Here is a 24,740-nt window from a genome sequence, read left to right as displayed (position 1 = left end):
ATAAACAGAACCAAAGGCAAGAACATGAGACACAGAGGCATGTTGTACAAATCGGAGCACCAAGGACCTTGACTCTTATAGCCCTCGGCACACCCACCACACCTCTACCTTGTACACACGTAAAACCAACAGAACGCCACCTCCCCGTAACCCTCCCCCCATCCCCCCTTCCCCATGCTCCATGATATACCCTTACGAATTCAAGATTCTACTGCGTGCTACTGGAGTTAACGAGTCCCAAAATGGTGACCACCTCTGACAATATGCTTCCCCCGTGTTCGAGGCTAGGTCTCTAACCCCCCCCCCCCCCCCCGGTACTCCAATGCACATAAATGTATCATCCTAGCCCGCCACTGCTGAATGGTAGGCGGCTCCACTCCTATCCAGTGCTGGAGAATTACCTTTTTGCCCAAGAGGACTGACCGCTTCAGAAAAGGTTTTAACCCCTGGACTCTCTGCACAGAGAGGTAAAATTGATCAAATAATTGTAATGCATGGGCCCTCCAGGCAACTCCCCAGAGAGCTGAAACATGGCCACACAACTTCCAGAATTGCAAAACAGGCGGACAATGCCAAAACATATGGCCAAGGTCTACTGGGGAGTGGCCGCACTTGGCACACTTATCATCTTCACGCATGATTGCTCTCATCGCTCTATGTGGTGAAATATACACTCGCATCACAAACTTATAAAGAGTTTCCCGCAGCGTCACACTCTCGGTTAACTTCGGAATATTCAGAATATAAGTTTTCAAATGTTCACCCCGAAGACGAAGTGATAACTCCCTATTCCACTGATCAGCTGTCTTCTCATAATCTACCTCCCCCAGTTGCTCCCTCAAACACATATGAAAATATTTAAGAAGGAACTGCCAGCTGTGCATCCAGGGCATATACAGTAAGCAACCTCTCCCACACCCCCTGGGTCAGGGACGCCACCAGAAGCGACCTGATATAGTGCCTCAACTGAAACCACGCAAAGAAATCCCTGGGCACAGCCCCAAACTCCGCCTGCCAGTCCTCCAACGATTTCAAAGTGCCCTCCTCCATATACAACTGATGCAAGAAATGCGCCCCTCTCGCCGCCCAGGCCACAAATTGGGCAGAGGACGAACCAGACGGGAACCCTGGATTACCCTGAAGCGGCAGTAAGGGAGAAGAAGATGACGAGATCCCAAAGAAGCGACACACCCACCTCCACACCCTCTTCAACGGGTGAAATATGACTGCATAGCAGCCGGGTGCGCGGAGCATACGGGCATGGCCATGCAACCAATTGCTAACATGCATTGGTCCCAACAACCATTTCTCCTCCGCTGTGCAGGAAAAATGACTCGTGTTCCGGAACCAGTCGGAGATATGTCTCATATTGATCGCTACAGACAGTAACTTAACATTCAAAAGTCCCCAGCCTCCCTGGTTCCGAGGTAAATACAACTGGGCTGCCGCCACCCGCGCTCTCTTTCCCTGCCATATGCAACGCGGCACCAGCCGCGTTACCAAAAGCTTATCCTGTCGGCTAAGCAATATGGGCAACATCTGCAAAATATATGTCCACTTGGGTGCCAATACCATATTGTAGAGGGCAATACGACCCATCGCAGATAATGGCAATGACTGCCACACCTGTAGTGTGGTTCAGTTGGAAAATTTAAATAGTGGTATATACTGAAACCAGGCAGTGTCACGTTTGTGACTGTTTTCCATGTGGGTGCTCTCCTTGCCCTCTGGTGGCCAGAACTGGTGGCTGCTATGGACTGTTTTCTGCTGTCTTCCATGTTCCAGACTTCAGTGAGTCCGGTCCGGATTTTCCAGGTTGACAGACTTGCTCTGCTGGTTTGTCCTGGAACAGCAACCTTACTTGGCTGGTGATTTACTGCAGCTGTGGGTCAGCTGCTGAGGGGCTTATTAGCCTCTGGGAGCCTTGCTTGCCTTGCCTTGGTATCAAAGGTCATCTCGAGTTCCTGTTGGTTTGTTGGAGTTCCTGCTCTGTAAGTTTCCTGTGTGTTTGACCCTTTGCCTGGACCTGGACTTTGATTTTGCTTTCTGCCTGCCTAAAAGACTCTGGTTAGTTTATGGATTACCCGTGTTTGCTGCCTGCCCTTTGACTTTGCTGTGCTACTGGATATTGTTACTGTCTACTATTAAAGCCTCTTCTAGTTATATTCTGTGGTTCCTGCCTGTTGTGTTCAGCACTGCTTTCTGCTTGGGTGATTTGCCTGCCGCTGCCACTCCTTGGCAGTGGCCCAAGGGCTCACAATTTCAGAGACTGGGTGAGAGCCCTGACAGGCAGGGAGTGTTTGCATGAAGGCAGGGTATATGTTGTGTACCTGTTGGACATTATGTAACAGTTTAATGTGCTTGTGCCCTTAAGGCAGAAAGTGCTTATGGACTACAAATCCTAGTCTTCCTGTGGTGCTCTATGATAGGCTTTTCCTGAGCACATGTCCCAGTTCCTTATGCTTTATGGGATTTTTCCTATTGGCTGACCCTTGCCCCTGTGTATGCTGGGTTGTAGCCTTCCCCTTCTCTATCCATTGGGTTTGAGAGATTGTCTGCAGCATGCTTTTTCTAAGAACTTTAAGCTGACTTGCTGTACCTTGTTGTAAACTCTCTATTTAAGCTACTATAAAATAACCACGTTTTTTTAGCAGTTTAAAAGTATTCACAGCATCTACTCTCCCAGACTCCAACTTCTGCAAAGCAGAGACTCTTGTCCAACACAAGTAACTTGTCATTTCCTTTGTTTCATTGTACATTAAAGATGATTTTGGTTTAAGAGTTCTGAATCTTCATAGTGATGTTCTATACTCTGGTTATTTACCTGCTAATCCCTGAGAATAGAGCCTATCAGAACACTATATGAGGGAATCAATAGGATGCTGTCACTTCCACTTAAGGATACGCCTTATAGTGGCAGAACCACCTTAAGACTCATAGTCCTGCCTAGGGGGGGAAGTGACATAGGAGGAGTGGAGCCAGGAGGGCATAGTCCAGGAAGTATAAAAGCTCAGAGCACAGCTAGGTTAAGGAGTCCCAGAGGGAAGCAGTGATGCTTGACTGCATATGCCTCCACCATGTATCTGTGAAATGCAACCACAACAGTCAGGTATTTATTTATTTATTTATTTATTTATTTATTTATTTTTTATTTATTTATTTATTTAGATTTTGCGCACACCTTTTTCAGTAGTAGCTCAAGGTGAATAACATTCAGGTACTCTGATAGATTCAGGTAGACCAAGTTCAACTTGGAACCTTGCAACCCAATATCTTTGACCCAACTGGATGCCAGCCAGCCTATGTTGATCGCTAAAGACTGTACTTAGGAGCCAGACCAGAGCTGAGAGACCATAGTGCATGACATAGCCCTGTAGGAACAGGCCATGGAAGGACATTTTTATACCTAAGAACCAGTGTTATGTTACTTTTCTTCTCCCACCTGTGAATTCAACAGGACCCATACCTTAAGTAAATATTATTTTGTTCACTTTCACCCGCTGTCTGGCTCCAGTTTATCCTGACTCCAGGGCCCACTTTCTTTCACGTTACCATACTGGTCCTTTGTTAAAATCATTTATTTATTTATTTATTTATTTATTACATTTGTATCCCACATTTTCCCACCTATTTGCAGGCTCAATGTGGCTTACATAGTTCCGGAGATGCGTTTGCAGACTCCGGTGAACAAATACAAAGTGATGTGGTGGTAAGATAAAGTTCATGTAGCACAGCCACATATGGTGCTTCATGAAAATTTCTGCTTGATATTTTATATATATATATATATTTGTTACATTTGTACCCCGCACTTTCCCACTCATGGCAGGCTCAATGCGGCTTACATATTGTATACAGGTACTTATACCTGAGGCAATGCAGTCCATTCAAAGATTTTAGTAAGGTAAGCCCCTAGTTTGTTGTTACCTTTGTCCTTAAAAGGTGCATATAAGCTTGTATGTTCAGCAAGCTAGTATTCCTGTTGCAGAGGTGCTTTCACAATTCTAATCACCACATCTGGATGTATTTTATTTGCTTGTGTTATTCTTAATATGCCTATTATGTTGATTCATAGATTTTAATGATATTATCCTTACATTCAATTTTATGATACAACTTCTCTATTACCTTGCAGCTTGAGTTTTGTGATTCTGACACTACCACAGCTGTTTGTCTCTGATTAGTTTATGATTTCCATTTCCTAATACACATGTAATATCTGCATGTTTAATTTTAATATTATTATCTTTTAGTTCTATGTAATTGATTTTTGTGATTTTTATGTTTGAATCAACAGTTTGCCCCTGACACAGCTTATTCAGGCGAAACATGGCCACATTGTCATTCTCCTCCCTCACTAGATTGCAACAATAACTTTTATTTAATATTCCATTTGCTTCTTTGTGCTTGTAATCTGCCATGATTCCCCTTCCACTGGAGTTCTGCAGATCTCAGCCTCTCACTTGTTGCTTACCAGGTTCACAGCCTGACATCTTACCAACACAGGAGATATGATCCATTTCCTCTCTGCTTGTCCAATTAGAACATAACTGCTTGATTGCCTATTTAAACTAAAAACAATTTCTGATAATATATATAATGCAAAGTGAATAAAAAATGTTTTGTTTGCCAGCTTTCCAGATCCTTTTAGCTCTAAGAATATATCTGTTGAAGCTTTATCTAAACAGACCAAAGATCCTGGTTGTGGCGGCGATCTATATTAGTACCTTTGACTGCCCCTATCGGACCGACCGTTCACTTGTCTATTAGATTGTAAGCTCTTTGAGCAGGGACTGTCTCTCTTTGTTAAATTGTACAGCGCTGCGTAACCCTAGTAGCGCTCTAGAAATGTTAAGTAGTAGTAGTAGTAGTACCTTTGCCCAGTATGGACTCATCTTGTAGCTTCAAAAGAGATGGCAGTGAGTAAATGACATAATAGAGCTCCTTGGTATAATTATGATCTGAGAATGAAAAAATGTTCCCTTACATAACTATGAACGTGAATGGAGCAAATACCCAAGTTTGCCAAACTTGGAGGCATTTAATTTGTATAGAAACAATATTGTTCAGCAGTATGTTCAACAAAAAAGGAATACTATAACAAGCGTATTGAAGAATCTTCCTCTCAATTGAGAGAGTTTTTTGTCACAGTTACTAAATTGACAAGGATGGATAGAGTTAATCAAAATAATGTAAAACAAATCTCTTTGCAGGATATGGCATTAGGCCTGGTAGAAAAAGTACAAAATATAAATCATAAGTTTCAATTACTCTCATTTTCATCTGAACTTCATTTTATTTCGGATCCAAATCCATATTGGATATCCTTTAAACAACAAAGTTTAGAGCAGATTGTGACACGCCTTAAGAGAATTAAGAACTCTAGCTGTCCTTTAGACAGCAGTCACCTCTCCATTATAAAAGGAATTTTAAAAATGTATCTTTCTCAGACATACACTATATTGTAAACAAATCTCTGTCGGAAGGTATCATGCCTCCTTCTTTGAAAAAAGCTTCAATGAAATGTTTGTTAAAGAATCCTACCTTAGATGTGAGTTTGATTTGTAACTAAAGACCTATTTCTAACTTGACATTTTTGACTAAAGTGATAGAAAAATGTATTTACGATCAATTGACTGATTTTTTAAAACAAACATTCAGGTTTTGCAGTGAGCATGATACCGATATACTACTAATGTCTTTACTAGATACTGTTCATGCTGGATTTGACAGAGAGACTTGCTTTATATTTGTATCATTAGATATTTCAGTTGCCTTTGATAGTATTGACCATACAATCTTGATACAGCAATTAAAGGAGATTGGTATATAGGTGGTACTGTCTATGATTGGTTTCAAATTTTCTTATCCATGAGACATCTATGCTGATGATGTGCAGTTTATTTTTTAAGTAGGACCCTTTTCAAAGGCAATTGATTTTTAAAACTTTTTCAATAACTCTATAGTTGCGAAGCAATCGGTTAAAACTGAATATGAACCAGACCCAGGTGATGCTTCTGAGTAGTCATCTAGTTTTGTCCTTTCCTAAATTTTGTGTAATTGCAGATGTACAGATTTATTTCACTCAAAAGATTAAATCACTAGGGGTGATTTTAGATCAGACTCTAACAATGAGATATATAAAATTAAAAATTATTAGATGCTTAAAAGAGTTTTTAACTCCAGGAAACTTTCAAATGGTAATTCAGAGTATCTTGATTCCACATTTTGTTTGATTACAATAGTACATAAGTACATAAGTATTGCCATACTGGGAAAGACAAAAGGTCCATCAAGCCCAGCATCCTGTTTCCAACAGTGGCCAATCCAGATCACAAATACCTGGCAAGATCCCAAAAAGTACAAAACATTTTATACTGCTTATCCCAGAAATAGTGGATTTTCCCCGTTTATTTAGGAAGCCGTCCAAACCTTTTTTAAACTCCGCTAAGCTAGCCGCCTTGACCACATTCTCTGGCAACGAATTCCAGAGTTTAATTACACGTTGAGTGAAGAAAATGTTTCTCCGATTCGTTTTAAATTTACTACATTGTAGATTCATCGCATGCCCCCTCATCCTAGTATTTTTGGAAAGCGTGAACAGACGCTTCACATCTACCCGTTCAACTCCACTTATTATTTTATAGACCTCTATCATATCTCCCCTCAGCCGCCTTTTCTCCAAGCTGAAGAGCCCTAGCCACTTTAGCCTTTCATCATAGGGAAGTTGTCCCATCCCCTTTATCATTTTCGTCGCCATTCTCTGCACCTTTTCTAATTCCACCATATCTTTTCTGAGATACGGCGACCAGAATTGAACACAGTATTCGAGGTGCGGTCGCACCATGGAGCGATACAAAGGAATTATAACATCCTCATTTTTGTTTTCCATTCCTTTCCTAATAATACCTAACATTCTATTTGCTTTCTTAGCCGCAGCAGCATACTGAGCAGAAGGTTTCAAAGTATCATCAACGACGACACCTAGATCCCTTTCTTGGTCCGTGACTCCCAGTGGTGTGCTGGTAAATGTTTAATAACAGGCTATCTCCCCAGGCCCCCTCTGCACCCCCCTGGTCCCCCTCTGTGCCCCATGGTCCCCCTCTGCGCCCCATGGTCCCCCTCTGCGCCACCCCCCCCCCCCAAAATTGCAGAGCTGGCTATAGCCGGGGAGAGAGCTTGGGGGGAGGGGTGGCAATGCATTACTCCAGGAAAAAAAAAATTTAATGATCCCAGGTTCCAATCTAATTCATGTTTAATGTGCAATAAAATGCCATAAGTAAGTAAATAAATATAAACTTTTAATGTTGAGCACCTGATTCTCAAAGTGAACATATTCCAAATACTATAATGAAAATAAAATGATTTTTTTCTACCTTTGTTGTCTGGTGACTGTTTTTCTGATCATGCTGGCCCAGTATCCGATTCTGCTGCTATCTGTCCTCTTAACTCCGTTTCCAGGGCTTCCTTTCCATTTATTTCTTTCCTTTCCTCCTTTCTTCTTCATTTTTGGTCCTCCGCAGACTTGACTGTCCAGTGGATCCAGCTTCTGCCTATTTTCTTCATCCATGTGCAGTTTTTCTCCTCTCTTCCTTTTCCCTCATCTCATCTCCTTCCTCACTCTTCCCTCCCCTCCATCCATGTCCAGCATTTCTTCTCTCTCCCCTCCTCTCCCCTGCCCTCCATCCACCCCCTCCCGAGTTGTTCATCGAATACTTCGGGGCAGGCAGTCTTGCCTGCCCGCTGCCGGCGCTGACTCTCCCCCGCTGCCGGATCGCTATTCAAAATGGCCGCTGAGACTTACAAGGGCGGCCTCCAAGACTTCAGCAGAAGTCTCGGCAGCCATTTTTAAAGAGCAAACCGGCAGCAAGGGAGGGTCAGCACCGGCAGCGGGCAGGCAAGACTGCCTGCCCCGAAGAATTCGATGGACAAGGCGACTCAGGTGAGGGACCGGATCCAGAGGGAGGGAGGGAGGAGAGCCGGCTCGCACATAGTAACAACTGGCTCGCAAGTCGGAGCAAAATTTAACAACCAGCTCTTGCAAGCCGGCTCCAGCACACCACTGGTGACTCCTAACATGGAACCTTGCATGACGTAGCTATAATTCGGGTTCCTCTTTCCCACATGCATTACTTTGTACTTGCTCACATTAAACGTCATCTGCCATTTAGACGCCCAGTCTCCCAGACTCGTAAGTTCCTCTTGTAATTTTTCACAATCCTCCCGCGATTTAACGGCTTTGAATAACTTTGTGTCATCAGCAAATTTAATTACCTCACTAGTTACTCCCATCTGTAGGTTATTTATAAATATGTTAAAAAGCAGCGGTCCCAGCACAGACCCCTGGGGAACTCCACTAACTACCCTTCTTCATTGAGAATAATGACCATTTAACCCTACTCTCTGTTTTCTTTTCACCAGTTTTTAATCCACAATAGAACACTACCGCCTATCCCATGACTCTCCAATTTCCTCTGGAGTCTTTCATGAGGTACTTTGTCAAACACCTTCTGAAAATCCAGATACACAATATCAACTAGCTCACCTTTATCCACATGTTTGTTCACCCCTTCAACTGACCAGATGACCACCGGAGGGAATCGGGGATGACCTCCCCTGACTCCCCCAGTGGTGACTAACCCCCTCCCACCCTGAAGAAAACAACTTTAAAAAACTTTTTTTGCCAGCCTGAAATGTCATACTCAGGTCCATCACAGCAGTATGCAGGTCCCTGGGAGGGGAAGTATGTGTGTGTCAGGAGAGGCATAGCGAAAGTGTGGATGTCCTTCTTTCAAACATTTTGGGGATACACACACACACGGCCAAATTTCAAGGGAGTGGCTGGTTCAAATCCCACTGCTGCTACTTGCGATCCAAAATCCAAATAAATAAAGGGGGTGTCGGAGGCATAGCAGGCTTGGACGTCCTTCTCACAGAAACATCCACATGTTGGACGTTCTCAACTGTCATCGCAGGGACAGGGCATAGCAAAGGACGTCCTCAACTGCCATTGCAGGGACAGAGGCATAGCAAAGGACGTCCTCAACTGCCGATGCAGGGATAGAGGCATAGCGAAGGACATCCTTCACCCATACTCTAAAAAAAAAAAAAAAAAAAAAAAGACATCCCTGACAAGCACTTGGACATTTTCACCTAGACTTGTATTTTTCTAAGGTTGTAGATGGCAATTTATTTAAAGTTGTAGACGGCTATTATACATGCAACTTGTCTGCATGTATGAAGCCATTTTTGGAATGCGCAGAGCAGCCACGCATAAGGAAATCGTGTGCAAATGAGCTAACAGTGAGCAGCTCATTTGCATGCGATTTCCTTCATGCATGCCCATTCCTTTCCGAATCGCTAAGGGATCTGTAAGGGAAGGGCTTTTTCCGTTCAGTTAGTGCATCAGTTAGTCCACTGCAGTGCCACCTAGGGTGCCCGGTTGGTGTCCTGACATGTCAGTTGGACCAGTGCACTATGAATGCTGGCTCCTCCCACGGCCAAATGAGTTGGATTTAGTCGTTTTTTTTAGATGGGCGTCCTCAGTTTCCATTATGGCCAAAAACCGTGGACAACCATCTCTAAGGTCGACCATCTTAACATTTAGATCGACCATCTCTAAGATCGACCTAAATGTTGAGATTTGGGCGTCCCCGACCGTATTATCGAAACGAAAGATGGACGCCCACCTTGTTTCGATAATACGGGTTTCCCCGCTCCTTCGCGGGGATGTCCTGCAAGGACGCCCTCAGGAAAACCTGGGCGCCCCATTCAATTATGCCCCTCCACGTGTCGAATTTACTAAAACCAGCAATGTACCTCAGTATGGGTACAGCCCAAGTATTCATTACTTTAATTATTTGTTTTTTAGTTATTTTTTTATGCATTCTTGTATCCCACTAGTATCCAAAAACAAGTTTTGGTTCACAGTTTGGTGGAGTTACAATCATGCTTTGCAGTGTAGGAGGACATCTATAAGTTCGTGTGCTTATTCATGAGTTATAACATGTCATGATTGTGGTCAGAACCCCTCTCAAACTTACCTTATTTCTGGTGGTCAGCTTCTTAGCTGGCTTCTGTTTCTTCAGTCTGTCCTTTCTGACCTAGCTCTGTCTCTCTGTGCTGGCTGCTTCCAGCAGCATGTCCCTAATTGCTTTACTATACTGCAGCTGTGTGTGCTACCTGAGCTAGCTGCCTCTGTGTGCTGGTTGCTTCCAGCATGGCTCTAATTGCTCTGCTATACTGCAGCTGTGGGGGTTAAGCCTGAGTTAGCTCTAGCTCTGTTTCAGTATGCTGCCTGCCTGTGTCTAGCAGTGGTGACATCAGCAGGCAGGGCCTTGATAGGGAAGTGGTGTTCTTCCCTTCAGGGCCTTTGCAACGTTTGCTTAGTCGTTTGCTTTAGGTCCAGGTTACTGGTAGTGCAGTGTGCACTTTTGATCTGTGTTAGCTTCCCTGCTTTTCCCTTGTGGCTCCCCTGCTTTCCCTTTTGGTGCTTTGGAAGCACTACTGTGATTGGTGCTTTAGTAGCACTTCTGTGTTTGGTGCTTTAGAAGCACTTCTGGGTTTGGTGCTTTAGAAGCACTTCTGTGTTTGGGGCTTTGGAAGCTCTGTTGTGTTTAGTGCTTTGGAAGCACTGCTGTCTTCTGTGTTTAGCTTCCCTGTTTTTTCCCTTTTGGCTCCCCTGTCTTCCCTTTTAGTGCTAGGAGCTCTGCTGGTAGTTTGGTGCTTAGGAGCACCGTAGTTAGTTTAGGGTTGTAGAGCTGTTGTGCTTGGTGCTTAGGAGCACCTGTGCTAGTTTATGTGTTTAGGTTCCCTGCTCTTTCCCTGTGGCTCCCCTTCTTTTCCTAGTGGTGCTATTGGTAGCACTTCTGTTAGTATAGGGCTTAGGAAGTCCTTTTGTTGGTTTATTGTTAGGAACACTTTTGTTGGCTTCTGTTTGGAGTTCTTCAGTTGGTTAGGGCTTGGGAGCACTTATGTCAGTTTAGGATTTAGGAGTACTGCTGTTTGCAGCTTGTTCTAGTTCTGGTCCCTGTGTCATCCGGTATCTGGTAAGTCCTATGTGTTCTGGTCCGGTGTGTTCCAGTCCAGTGTTCCAGTCCTGTGTCCTCCAGTCCGGGGGATTCCAGTCCAGTGTTCTAGTCCTGTGTCCTTCAGTCCGGGGGATTCCAGTCCGTGTGTTCTGGCTCGCTGGGCGTGCCTGCAGTCCCTGCCGGTGCCGGTGTGCTTGCCCAGCATTGGTTGGTGGGTTTTGCCTGCTGTGTCGCTCCTCGTCAGCAGCCCAAGGGCTCACGTTTGCTCCAGAGCCCGGCCCCACGGGCTCTGAACCTGAGAACCTTTTGTGTGGGGAAATCTTGCCTGACCAATTTACTTCAATTCTTTGAAGGAGTGAACAAACATGTGGACAAAGGGGAGTCGGTTGATATTGTGTATCTGGATTTTCAAAAGGCGTTTGACAAGGTACCTCATGAAAGGCTACAGAGAAAATTGGAGGGTCATGGGATAGGAGGAAATGTCCTATTGTGGATTAAAAACTGGTTGAAGAATAGGAAACAGAGAGTGGGGTTAAATGGGCAGTATTCACAATGGAGAAGGGTAGTTAGTGGGGTTCCTCAGGGGTCCGTGCTAGGACCGCTGCTTTTTAATATATTTATAAATGATTTAGAGATGGGAGTAACTAGCGAGGTAATTAAATTTGCTGATGACACAAAGTTATTCAAAGTCGTTAAATCGCGACAGGATTATGAAAAATTACAAGAGGACCTTACGAGACTGGGAGACTGGGCGGCTAAATGGCAGATGATGTTTAATGTGAGCAAGTGCAAGGTGATGCATGTGGGAAACAAGAACCCGAATTATAGCTACGTCATGCAAGGTTCCACGTTAGGAGTTACGGACCAAGAAAGGGATCTGGGTGTCGTCGTCGATAACACACTGAAACCTTCTGCTCAGTGTGCTGCTGCGGCTAAGAAAGCGAATAGAATATTGGGTATTATCAGGAAAGGTATGGAAAACAGGTGTGAGGATGTTATAATGCCGTTGTATCGCTCCATGGTGCGACCGCACCTTGAGTATTGTGTTCAATTCTGGTCGCCGCATCTCAAGAAAGATATAGTAGAATTGGAAAAGGTGCAGCGAAGGGCGACTAAAATGATAGCGGGGATGGGACAACTTCCCTATGAAGAAAGACTAAAGAGGCTAGGGCTATACAGCTTGGAGAAGAGACGGCTGAGGGGAGACATGATAGAGGTATATAAAATAATGAGTGGAGTGGAACAGGTGGATGTGAAGCTTCTGTTCACGCTTTCCAAAAATACTAGGACTAGGGGGCATGCGATGAAACTACAGTGTAGTAAATTTAAATCAAATCGGAGAAAATGTTTCTTCACCCAACGTGTAATTAAACTCTGGAATTCGTTGCCGGAGAAAGTGGTGAAGGCGGTTAGCTTAGCAGAGTTTAAAAAGGGGTTGGACGGTTTCCTAAAGGACAAGTCCATAAACCGCTACTAAACGGACTTGGAAAACTCCAAAATTCCAGGAATAACATGTATAGAATGTTTGTACGTTTGGGAAGATTGCCCGGTGCCCTTGGCCTGGATTGGCCGCTGTCGTGGACAGGATGCTGGGCTCGATGGACCCTTGGTCTTTTCCCAGTATGGCATTACTTATGTACTTATGTACTAACCTGACCTAACATCTATAGTTCGTGTGATTTATTCAAGAGTTTATGAATAGATAGAACTGACGAGGAAGATGTAGTTTAGCTTTGGTCATCATTTGCTTGTTTTGGAGTTAATTGTTCATTTGTTTTGAGGGGTCAATTTGAAGCAAAAAGGTGAAGGTGGTCTTGCAGTTATTAGTAGAATTTTTTGAAGAGATAGGTTTTAATTTTTTTCCTGAACTGGAGGAGATTTGAGATGCTTCTTATTGGTTTTGGTATTGAGTTCCTCCATTTGGAACTCAGGTAGCTAAATCCTGCTGTGATGTAGAAGTAGGTAGTTCCTGGTTTCTAAGCTTGCATTTCTTAGAGATAGCTCGATCATGCCCATCATATATTCAGGTGCCATTCCAAATAGTAGTTTGAAGATTAGGGTACCCACTTTGATTGGTAGCCAGTGCAATTTTTCAAGCAGTGGGTTGCTCTTGTATTTTGATTTCTTGAAGATCAGTCTTGCTGCTGTATTTTGGACTGTTTGTAGGGATTTCAGTGTGCTTTTCTTGCACCCCACATATGCCGCTGTTATGATCCTGCTGGAACAAGCATGGTAGCGACAGTCCTGATTTGCTATGTCAGGGATTGGGCTGACGTCTGAGGCAGATGATGTCAGATGCCAAACCCTATTTCAGCCTACCTCTGCTTGCACAAGACACTCTAGCATTAATTCTCTCAGTGTGAGTTCTTTCTCTGTGTGGTTAATATTTAACCCTTTACTTCCTGTTTGAGGCTGTGGGAGCTTTCTCTGTGAGGCTTCCCTTTAATCCTTTGTGTGTGTGTGGTTCTTGTTTGAACCTGTGTGAATTGCTCTCCTGTTAGCTCTTCCATTTAGGGTGTGTGGCACAACCCTGAGCTACTTCTCTGTGAGGCTTCCCTTTAACCCTGTGTGTGTGGTTTGTTTGAACCTGTGTGAATAGCTCTCCTTTAGCTCTTTCGTTTAGGGTGTGTGGCACAACCCTGAGCTGCCTCTCTGTGTGGTTTCCCTTTTACCCTTTACTTGCTGAATCGGTAGTTTGATTCCTGTTTGGGCTGCTCTTCCGCTTAGCTGTGTGGCACAGCCCTGAGCTGCCTCTCTGTATGGTTTCCCTTTTACCTTCTATTTGCTCTTGTTGGTATTGTTTGTACCTGTGTGTTTGATCTTGTGACCTTTCATTGGTGACTGTGTTTTGCACAGTGTGCGTGGCCTAGTTAGTATTCCCTTCTGGGACTTTCTGTTCCTTTCTCCTTTCCTTCTTGTTTGTTTGGATTCCAATTCAGCCTTGTGGCCCGTACGCTTGGACTCTGTTATGTGTGGGTTTCAGTTCGGCCTTGCGGCGTATGAGTGTTCTATCTTTCCTTTCTGGAGGTGCTCTCTGGTCTCCCTGAGCATGCTGGGCTTTTTAGCCTTTAGTCTGTGTACTTGCGTGGGCTCAGTCTGCCTTAGGCCTTGGCCTAGGTCTGTCCTAGGCCTCGGCCTAAGTCCAAGGGCTTACGACCAAACACAACAGCTGCATTGCAGTAATCTAATTGTGATAGTATCGTTGATTGAACTAGTATCCTGAATGAGTGTCTAGGGTCAATTTTGTGAACTGATATTTGATCATCCAGTGTTAGAGTCCCAGTATTTTTAGATATGAAACGAACCTTTTCCGGAGATGCGAAGGCGGTAGAACGAGAGGACATGAAATGAGATTGAAGGGGGGCAGACTCAAGAAAAATGTCAGGAAGTATTTTTTCACATAGAGAGTAGTGGATGCTTGGAATGCCCTCCCACGGGAGGTGGTGGAAATGAAAACGGTAACGGAATTCAAACATGCGTGTGATAAACAAAGGAATCCTGTTCAGAAGGAATGGATCCTAAGAAGCTTAGCCGAGATTGTGTGGCAGAGCCGGTGGCGGGAGGCGGGGATGATGCTGGGCAGACTTGTACGGTCTATGCCAGAGCCGGTGGCGGGAGGTGGGGATGGTGCTGGGCAGACTTATACGGTCTGTGCCAGAACCGGTGGTGGGAGGCGGGGATAGTGCTGGGCAGACTTATACGGTCTGTGCCCTGAAAAGGACAAGTACAAATCAAGGTAAGGTATACACAAAAAGTAGCACACATGAGTTTATCTTGTTGGGCAGACTGGATGGACCATGCAGGTCTTTTTCTGCCGTCATCTACTATGTTACTATATGATTTGGTATGTCTGCTGGTTGATTGTGAAGTTTTGGTAAGATGTAGAGTTGTGGGGGCTAGATAGGACCAGGAATTTGATTTTGTCTCTGTTCAGTTTGAGTTTGAAGGTTTTTGCCCATTTTCCATGAGGTCCAGGCCTCCATTTAGTTTTGATTTTAGGATTTTTCAAATTTGTCCAGTATATTCTTCCCTAGAATTCTTTTTAATTTGTTCACATAGAACTTACAAAGTTTCAAGAATTCTCACATATATGTAATTTTCTTCAAGCGGCAGTCCTTTAATAAAACTGCAATTTAGTAGTTCAATTTATGTTGGTTTTTCAGTTTTTACTTTATATATATATAGAAATGTACAGTGTGGTCTCTTACCTTTTGTCCCTTTGACCCATAAGAACCAGGATCTCCTTTTGGTCCAAAAGGTCCCTCCTCTCCCTAGTTAAAAAACACATCAAAATAAATATATGCAAGAACTCAGACACTAACATTATCACGAACAGTTTCATACCTCTTAACATTTTTACTTCTCTGGGAATAAAACCTGTGTGACTGAATTTTGTACAGAAATCTGTGGGAACTGTCCTGAAAGTATTTTTTTTAACAGTCTTTAAAGAAGACATTTTGAGAATGATCCTGTGGTTCAGGTGCATGTGAGAATCCACAGGAGACCAATTCTTGGCTTCAATATTTATCAGGCTGGAAAACTGATGGCCACAGGAAGACAAATTTCTTCTGGCATTACAGCATTGCTTGGACCCCTCTCTTGGATCAAGTAAGTTTGCCTTAAAAGGGTAATTCTATAACTGTGTGCCTCTATTTAGGCACCCCGAGGCAGTGTACTAGGAGTTTATTCTTTAACAAAAACAAGTTACCTAGATTTCTTTATAGAATACTAGCATAACCCAGTATTGGAGTGCCTAATATCTAGGCATGCACAATTACATCAGCCATAGAGCTAATGTAAATGTAAACTCTTAAATTTGGAAACAACACGCATAACTTACAGTATTCTGTAAATTATATGTGTAAGTGTGAGCCCCGCCTATGTTTTGTTCATGCTCCGCCCACATGTATGCGCCCCTTGAAAATACACGCTATGCATGATAGATGCGTATTTACTAAATATCACTAAGGTGGACTATTAATATATACGCACATATAGGAGACAATTTTATAAAAGATGGCTAAAGTTAGGCAGTAAGATGATGCACATTAAGCACAAATTCTATATCGGCAATTATGCAAGTAATTGTCATTATAGAATACTAGTATAAGTTGGCATTTACATGCTCATGTTTAGGCACAAATACTTATGCCATAGCAAAGTCTAGTGGAAATACTCTGGGAGGAGCAAAGAAACTACAAAGCCCAGAAGGCAGTGCAGCATCAGAGAAATCCGGAGCAAAGAAACTGCAAAGCCCAGAAGGCAGTGCAGCATCAGAGAAATCTGGAGCAAAGAAACTACAAAGTCCAGAAAGCAGTGCAGCAGGGAGAGGATGACATACAAGAGAGGGAGGAGACTAGAGGTGATTGGGAAATGGAATCAGATGTGGGAGGGGAGGAGTCCCTAGATCGAATGGAAGTGGAGAGAATGGAATTGGGAATGGCAGAAGAGGGAGAGAGAGAGAGGAAGAGATGGAGGTGTCTGCTGAGGGCTCTGACATGGGAGACTGACTGGTGGAAAGAGAGAAAGAGAGAGAGAGAGAGATGACAACAGTCTTCAAGCAGTGACCCAGTGGGTGGATGTCAGGAAGTTTTGATGCTGACAAATGAGGGAGGTGGGTCATTAGGTCTAAGAGCGAGGATTTGACTTGGACCTGATTGCTAGATGAACTGTGTGAGGAGCTTTGCTGAGGGGAATTGCAATAAAGCTTAATTGAACTGAACTGTGTGAGGAGCTTTGCCAAAGTGAACTGCAGCTAAGCTTAATTGAACTGAACTGTATGGGAAGCTTTGCAAAATAGAACTGCAACTAAGCTGTCTTGAATTGAACTATATTAAAAGCCTGCCTAGGCAAGCTGAGAGAGAAGCTTTGTTGGACTGGATAAGAAATAAATGAGTTAAGAAGGTGGTGGAGCCTTAGGTTATTTCCTGGTCCATGAGGTGCTATTTGCAGGATGGGATACCAGAGAGAGTGGTGTTGGGTGCCAGGAAAGAAGGAGCATGGAGGTGGAGGAGCTGTGCAAGTGCAGAAGGACGTCCTGACAACTCATGCCTAAATGCTATCATATAATTGATCAATTATATATGTAACTGACAGTATTCAAAAAGGTTAGCACATAAGTGCTTGGCACACCCTGTCACACTCATGCCCCTCCCATATCCATGCCCCTCTCGCAGTTACATGCATGTGCCATTGATCTACAATCTACATGTGCAATTTTGAGAGCTAAGTGTGAAATTGTGCATGCATGATTATAGAGTTAGGGAGATAACATGCATATAAACATTAGCACCTCGTTTATAGAATTGCCCTTTAAATCACAGTGAGAGAAGACAAGCAGGTGCATCTGTGTTATGAAGGGATCAATATTAAAAGAACCAGCAGGAGAGGCTGCTGCCCAGTTAAACTTGGCTGAGCTAGCTGGTCACCAATATTCAGCAGCACTGGTAATGCCGCTGAATATCACTGCTAACTGGTCATCCCCTAACTGGCTAGGTTAGGGGCGGGATGAGGTCAGAGTGCCAACTTAGCCATCTAACAGCGATATTCAGTCTGCTAACTGGCTAAGTAAGCACATAAAGTTAGGACAGCTGGCTAGGTAAGCACATAAAGTTAGGACAGCAAAACAGCTGTCCTAACTTTACATGCTCAGTTAATTAGGCACTGGTTTGAATATCGGCTGTTGCCCCATAAGCCTCCAGGTCAGCAGACATACCTGGATATTCAATGCCAGGAGCCACACGTGCCCTGGTATTGATTATCTGGGGTTAGTTCAGCCTGTGGCTGGAAGCGGTTTGCAAGCCTCTTACTGCTATGAGCTAAATATTACCCCTGAAATATCTATCAGAATCATTTCAGAAGTCTGATGAATATGAAAAGAAAACAAGTAGGTATTTTTTTCATTCTAACCTTATAGTAGTACCAGAATCTTCAGGTATTTTGAAATCCAGTTATTCAGACAATATTAGCCTACAACAGTTATTAATTACACATTGCATACAATCAGTGTTTTCTGGATATGAGTGGTATATATTGCCTGTGAGTGAATTCCCCCCCCCCCCCCCCCCCCCCAAGATGGGAGAACTGGAATGTATAGATCATCAGATGGGAGACAAATAGCACTGACAGTGTACTGGCATATAGTTGAATCAAATAATTTGTCAATATGGCATTCTAAAAAGATTTACAAAATTAGATACCGTTATGAGGTTTTTTTTTTTTCAGATTTTGAATGCTTGTGATCCACATATATGTTTCTCATATACACTTGCCCCTAATTCTATACCAGTTGCTAAAATTTGTGCATGCATATTTGGGCATATGCCCAATTTGTGCGTGCAACTTAACTGAATAACAAGCTAATTAGTGCCAATAATTGGCTTTTAAACATGCAATTATTGGCACTAATTAGATTCAATTGGCATTTAAGAACATAATAGCCATACTGGGTCAGACCAATGGTCTATCTAGCCCAGTATCCTGCTTCCAACAGTGGCCAATCCAGGTCACAAGTACCTATCAGAAACCCAAATAGTAGAAACATTCCATACTACCAATCTCAGGGCAAGCAGTGGCTTCCCCGTCTATCTCAATAACAGACTATGGACATTTCCTCCAGGAACTTGTCTAAACCTTTTTTAAACCCAGATATGCTAACATGCGATCTGAAAAAGGGGGCATGGAAATATGAGAGTCATGGTCATAATGTAGTCATTCCTACAATTAATGTACATTGTTATAGAATAACAGGGATATGCACCTAATGTAGGTGTGTACATTTGCACCATATTTCAGTTGGTGCAAATGGCCATGCCCAAAGTTTGGCAAGATTTCCAGGAATAAGTGCTATGCTATAAACTGTGCCTAACTTTAAGCATGGCTTATGGAACAGAACTTTATTTGGTGCTGATTTTTTTGGCACCATATATAGAATCTAGCTCTTGAGTCTCAACAGATATTCTTTCAGAACATTACTATTAAGATAGAAGGCAACCTATTGTTTTGTAATACATTCCTATAATATTATAGTTGTCATATAATTAAAATGAAAGAAAAGATTCAAAGTCATTTTCTTTAGCTTAAGCCGTTTTTTCCTCAGTGGACAAACTTAAATTATAATCCCTATATATATGATTCAATGTTCTCATGTAGAAGTTTAACCCCACAAAGTTATTCACAAGCTTATAGAAGGCTCTTGCCAGTAATCGAGAGCTTCTTTTAAATTAAAAAAACAAACAAACATGTTTTTCACAACTGGTTGATTTGTATTCTGTCCTATTCAAAAAAAATCTTACTGGAGTATAGAGATTGTTAGAAACATTGGCAGGTTTATAATAACATCTTGAATTTAATAAACCACCTTTGTTTGCTAAACTGTTTTGATTTTATATTTATCTTCCATATTTTCTGTAAATAATATATAACAGTGACATAGCGGATGACAGCAAATAAAGATCAAAATAGTCTATCCAGTCTGTCTGGCAGGGCTATCAGGGGAGTACATCACTTGGGTTATCATAAATGTATGCATTGTAGTGTGCATCATTAATTTATGGAAACTACTTATTTAATTCACCCCAAAACTGGAAGAAAGTTTCTTTTGAAAGTGTCTCTCTTGTGCAATATGCAGAATTGTCTATTTGATTTCATCTTTGTCTTCTCCTGTACATGGGGAAACTTAGGGGGGTCTTTTACAAAAGCATGCTAGCGTTTTTAGTGTGCACTAAGTTTTAGCATGCTAAACATTAGAGACCCCCATATATTCCTATGGGTGTCTCTAGTGTTTAGCACATGCTAGAAACATTAGCATGCCTTTGTAAAAGGACCCCTAAGCAACAGAGTTACATAAGACATACTGAATACTGTAACAAAAACGGCATATATCTGTGTCCCAGTAGTTGAGCAATAGCAGTAGTTTTCTACTACTACTACTATTTTCTCTTTCTCTGAAAGATTTAGAGACTCATTTTCAAAGCACATAGACTTACAAAGTTACATAGATTACTATGGGGCTCATTTTCAAAGCACATAGAGGCACATTTTCAAATCACTTACCCTTACAGTTCCATAGGTTTCTATGTAACTTTGTAAGTCTAAGTGCTTTGAAAATGAGCATCTTAATATTCTATGTGTTGCCAAAATGTAACTTAATATAAGATGAAGAGAGCCATTTATTTCAAGTGGAGAAGCACTAGGTTTTTTAAATTATCTCAATAAAGCCTTTAAAAAGGTTAGCTATGATAGTCTGGCGTAACAAAACTGACATAGGCAGGTGGCACCTTATAAACCAGGGTTGTTCAATCTCGGACCTCGAGGGCCACAATCCAGTCAGGTTTTCAGGATTTCCTCAATGAATGTGCATGAGATCTATTTGCATGCCCTGCCTCCATTGTATGTAAACAGATCTCATGCACACTCAACCTGGTGAGGACTGAGGTTGAACACCCCTGTTATATACCAACTAATTTATTGAGGCATGAACCTCAGATGCAGATGCATGAAGTGAAGATCAGGACATGGGTACATGTAAAGAAAACACTCCAGCATGAAACTGTTGAACTGGAAAACTCATCAAAAACACCTTCATCCTAGGCCTGAACAGAGAATGGATTCATGGCACATTACAGGTGTGAATGAACAACTACTCTGAGATTTGCTCTTTGTTCTCTCACTTTTACCACAGCTGCCAGTTAACTGAGCTATGCAACTATTTTCTTTCCCTTTCCACATCCTGCCTTGCACTTTCCAGTATTGCATCTTCCTTATGTGAACCCATGTCCTGAACTTCACTTCATGCATCTAATGGATTGGACTCTGGTTCTTGAAAGCACATTCAGATCCAGAGCTGCCCTTGAGTCAGAGTTGACCACTGGTGACTACACAATGAGGAATACCCTCTTCCCCACTCCCCCCCCCCCCCCCCCAACACACACACACTTTATGGTTTTCTTGGCATGATACATGACTGATTTGCCATTACCTTCTCTCAAGGCATGGAGGGTTAAGTTACTTGCCCCGGTCCAAAAGGAGCTGCTTTTTGAACCTGGGCCTTCTGGTTCCCAGCCTGATATTCTAATCATTAGGCTAATCCTCTTCTCCCAAAAGCTCATGCTTCAATAAGGGGGTCTTTTACTAAGGTGTGCTAGCATTTTTAGCTCGCACTAAAAATCAATTGGCGCTAAACGCTGAGTTCAGCTAAAAGCACTAGCGCACCTTAGTAAAAGACCCCCTAAATTAGGTGTGATGCAGAAAGCTGTTAAGGACAGAAGCACTCAGTTAACAAGCAGTCTGTATGCACTTTACTGGGCGCATGAAGCAGAAAGGAATTCAGCGCTGTAATTAATTTGTGATTGCGATGCTATGCACAACATATTGATTGAAGGAGGGCAGACTCAAGAAGAATGTCAGGAAGTATTTTTTCACGGAGAGGGTGGTGGATGCTTGGAATGCCCTCCCGCGGGAGGTGGTGGAGATGAAAACAGTAACGGAATTCAAACATGTGTGGGATAAACATAAAGGAATCCTGTGCAGAAGGAAGGGATCCTCAGGAGCTTAGCCTAGAATGGGTGGCAGAGCTGGTGGTTGGGAGGCAGGGCTAGTGCTGGGCAGACTTATACGGTCTGTGCCAGAGCCGGTGGTGGGAGGCAGGGATAGTGCTGGGCAGACTTATACGGTCTGTGCAAGAGCTGGTGGTGGGAGGCGGGACTGGTAGTTGGGAGGCGAGGATAGTGCTGGGCAGACTTATACAGTCTGTGCCAGAGCTGGTGGTGGGAGGCGGGGTTGGTGGTTGGGAGGCGGGGATAGGGCTGGCCAGACTTATACAGTCTGTGCCCTGAAGAGGACAGTACAAATAAAAAAGTAGCACATATGAATTTATCTTCTTGGGCAGACTGGATGGACCATGCAGGTCTTTTTCTGCCGTCATCTACTATGTTACTATGTTACTAAATTAATGAGGCTATTAGTCATTCTAGGGCAATGAGAGAAGTACATGGGATAATTTAAGGTGAACAGAACACAAGAAATTTACCACCAGATCTGAGGCAGCATTGAAGGCTTAGTTGCCGTGGTACTGAGCAGTCCCCTGACCTGCCCCGACATTTAAAAAAAAAAACCTGGTGGTTTAGTGAACCACCAGCCTCGACCCAATATCTCTACCCCTGCATTTTAATAAACTTTAGTAATCTAGTAGATTCCCCCAACCTGACCTGCCCTGACATAAAAACACCCTAGCAGTCTAGTAGACCCCTGACTCAACCTGACCCCCCTGCATCCCAACTTACTGCCAGGGGCAGCTTATCAAATAAGGCAATCCTTATTCTCTCTTTATATATACAAAAAGCTTGAATTGAAACAATAATATATATTTCAAAATTGAATTGATTCATTTTACCACAGTTTGACTCAGCAAACATTTGAAATGTTGAGGATATGTACCCTAATTGCTTCTTATTACAATAAGAAGCTATTTCTTCTCATAGCAAGTCGATTCAGCAACCTTCATCAGTTCTCGTTTGAATGAAATACACATTGTTATATACAATTACTTACATCTATTCCTGGAGATCCCTTACAACCCGGTAATCCTTCAAATCCAACTTCACCCTATTAGAAAACATGATATAAAAAAATTAATATTCCTTTTATAAAAAGCCTGAGCACCTGCAACACAACAAAACCAAAAGTCGTAATGGACACACCCCAATTTCCCTCTTCCTTCCTAAGTTCCATTATATACCTACCTTACATGAACCTATTCTACTACAATAACACCTGTATTTGTTCATTCCAGAACTGGCAAACGACACTACGGTACTATGTAAGCCACACTGAGCCTGCAAATAGGTGGGAAAATGTGGGATAGAAATGTAACAAATAAATAAATAATACAGTTTTACTGTAATATAGATTCCCACACCATTGCCAGGAAGTGGGTGAATTATGTAAGACATGGTTATATATCTATACTTCATGAAAGAGTCCACTTTATTATATGACACAGTCACATATTTACATAGCTAAGAAGTGACCACACTATAGTATAAAATATGTAGTATATATTGCAGTGGTCAGAAAGCGAGATCTCAGGGGACAAAGCATTTCCTGGGCAAAGAACATTCTAGGCTATCTCAGGACCAGGCTGAAATCCAGGGGAATAAGGAAGATCTGATCTGGCCTGGCCCCAAGGAGGGAATGGTTTGCAACTCTTGGTAACTCCCCCAAGGGTGTCAGTCTGCAAGCAAGAGAAGGAGGCACATTTTCCCTGGGTTACCAATCAGTATACATTAGAGCCAAAGAAAGGCTAGAAGAGGGTGGGCCGGCTCACTACACCCTGGAAAAATCCTTCAGGGAAGAAGAAAGGCAGGCTATTAGCACTACTCCTGAGCAGTTAGAAGAAAGCATGGAAGTGGTGGAGGAATGGAGGCTATGCCCCGAGGAGCTGATGGAGGTCACAAAACAGTGAGTTTCAACTTGAACTGTAACTTTGAATTTCAGTTGGTTACAATTTAACAGACAGCCCAGTGAGTGGCTGCCAGATACCCAGAGTGAAAATCCTGGCAAATGGGTGATAGGCTGCAGGCACAAGTTTTGTTAAGCAAGGACTTGTTTTCTTTGAATTGTTACTGCAAAAACAGGACTATGAGACACTGTTAAGACAGGAGAGGGGAAAAAGGACACAATGACTGAATTTTATCCATCCTCAGACTATATTCCTGGCCATAGAACTGTGGAACTTTATTATACTTTCTACCAGGATTTGGAAGAATTTTTATGTTTGTTTGGACTGTGTGATTTTTGCAAGCTGCTTAGACACCTGACAAACTGAGACCGGTGTGGGAGCTGGATTTGTGTTTTGTTGTTGTTAGAGTGGGTGAAGCAGTCCAACCAAGCAACCTGTACTGAGCCACACCCCTACGCAATGCCACAATATGCATGGTTATGCAGTGATCAAGTATATACAATAAGTCAGTGCGTTTCAACTAGTGCAGCATGCCTAAATCCTTGATTTGCTGCAGTAGGAATAACCCCTAGCAAAATTCTATCCTTCCTCTCTCCCGCTGGCCAGCCTCAGTATTGGTATCCCGCTGGCTTTGTATTGGTATCAGATGCTGTTGAAAGACATATGCCCTTGAGAAAGCAGTTGACCGCGAAACAGGGTCCTGTTGGGCTGACAACGTACCGGAGACTCTATTAATGTCTGATAAGCTGAACTCTGGAAATGCGTGAAGCCTAAGAAGATTAAAACATGGCTTGCAACTACCAGAGACATTAAGATAAGTTGATTTTTTTGCACTATAATTAAATTTATTCCAACAGTGCCTGAATGTTTGAACAGTAGCACACAAAAAAAAAAAAAAATATATATATATATATATATATCACAGCAAGTACACGGTTATATGGACATCGATGTTTTCATTATAGGCAGATAGTGTGAACTACTGGTTGGCTGGAGGTGGTCTATGATTGTACAAAGTCACAAGCATACAAGCTTGAAAGAAGTATGACATAAATATGTCTTTGTGACAGTATGAGACGCCTTCAATAATAAATATATCTCTGTTGTAATAAATTGGTTTGCCTTTCAAACGTTGTGTATTTTTACAAAGGTATATAAGACAAAGTAGAGCCATTCCCGATTTATTTTTTGTATTGACTCAGCCTAAGAGTAAGCAAACCTTCAGCCATGCACTCCTCATCCTCTCCCCA

At 42.7% G+C, this 24,740-nt stretch overlaps 1 protein-coding gene across 1 annotated transcript in view; it reads right to left on the bottom strand.

Moving 5' to 3' along the window:
• Positions 1-24,740, bottom strand: part of COL6A1 (collagen type VI alpha 1 chain) — a 422,434-nt gene that overhangs the window by 266,708 nt on the left and 130,986 nt on the right. Inside the window, 2 exon segments of the mRNA XM_030210386.1 lie at positions 15,239-15,301; positions 22,581-22,634. Coding sequence (XP_030066246.1) covers positions 15,239-15,301; positions 22,581-22,634 — 117 coding nt within the window.

The sequence above is a fragment of the Microcaecilia unicolor genome, chromosome 7 (assembly GCF_901765095.1).
Source record: "Microcaecilia unicolor chromosome 7, aMicUni1.1, whole genome shotgun sequence".
Taxonomy (NCBI): domain Eukaryota; kingdom Metazoa; phylum Chordata; class Amphibia; order Gymnophiona; family Siphonopidae; genus Microcaecilia; species Microcaecilia unicolor.
The sequence above is the reverse complement of the archived record's forward strand: the minus strand, read 5'-3'. Positions and strand labels throughout refer to the sequence as shown.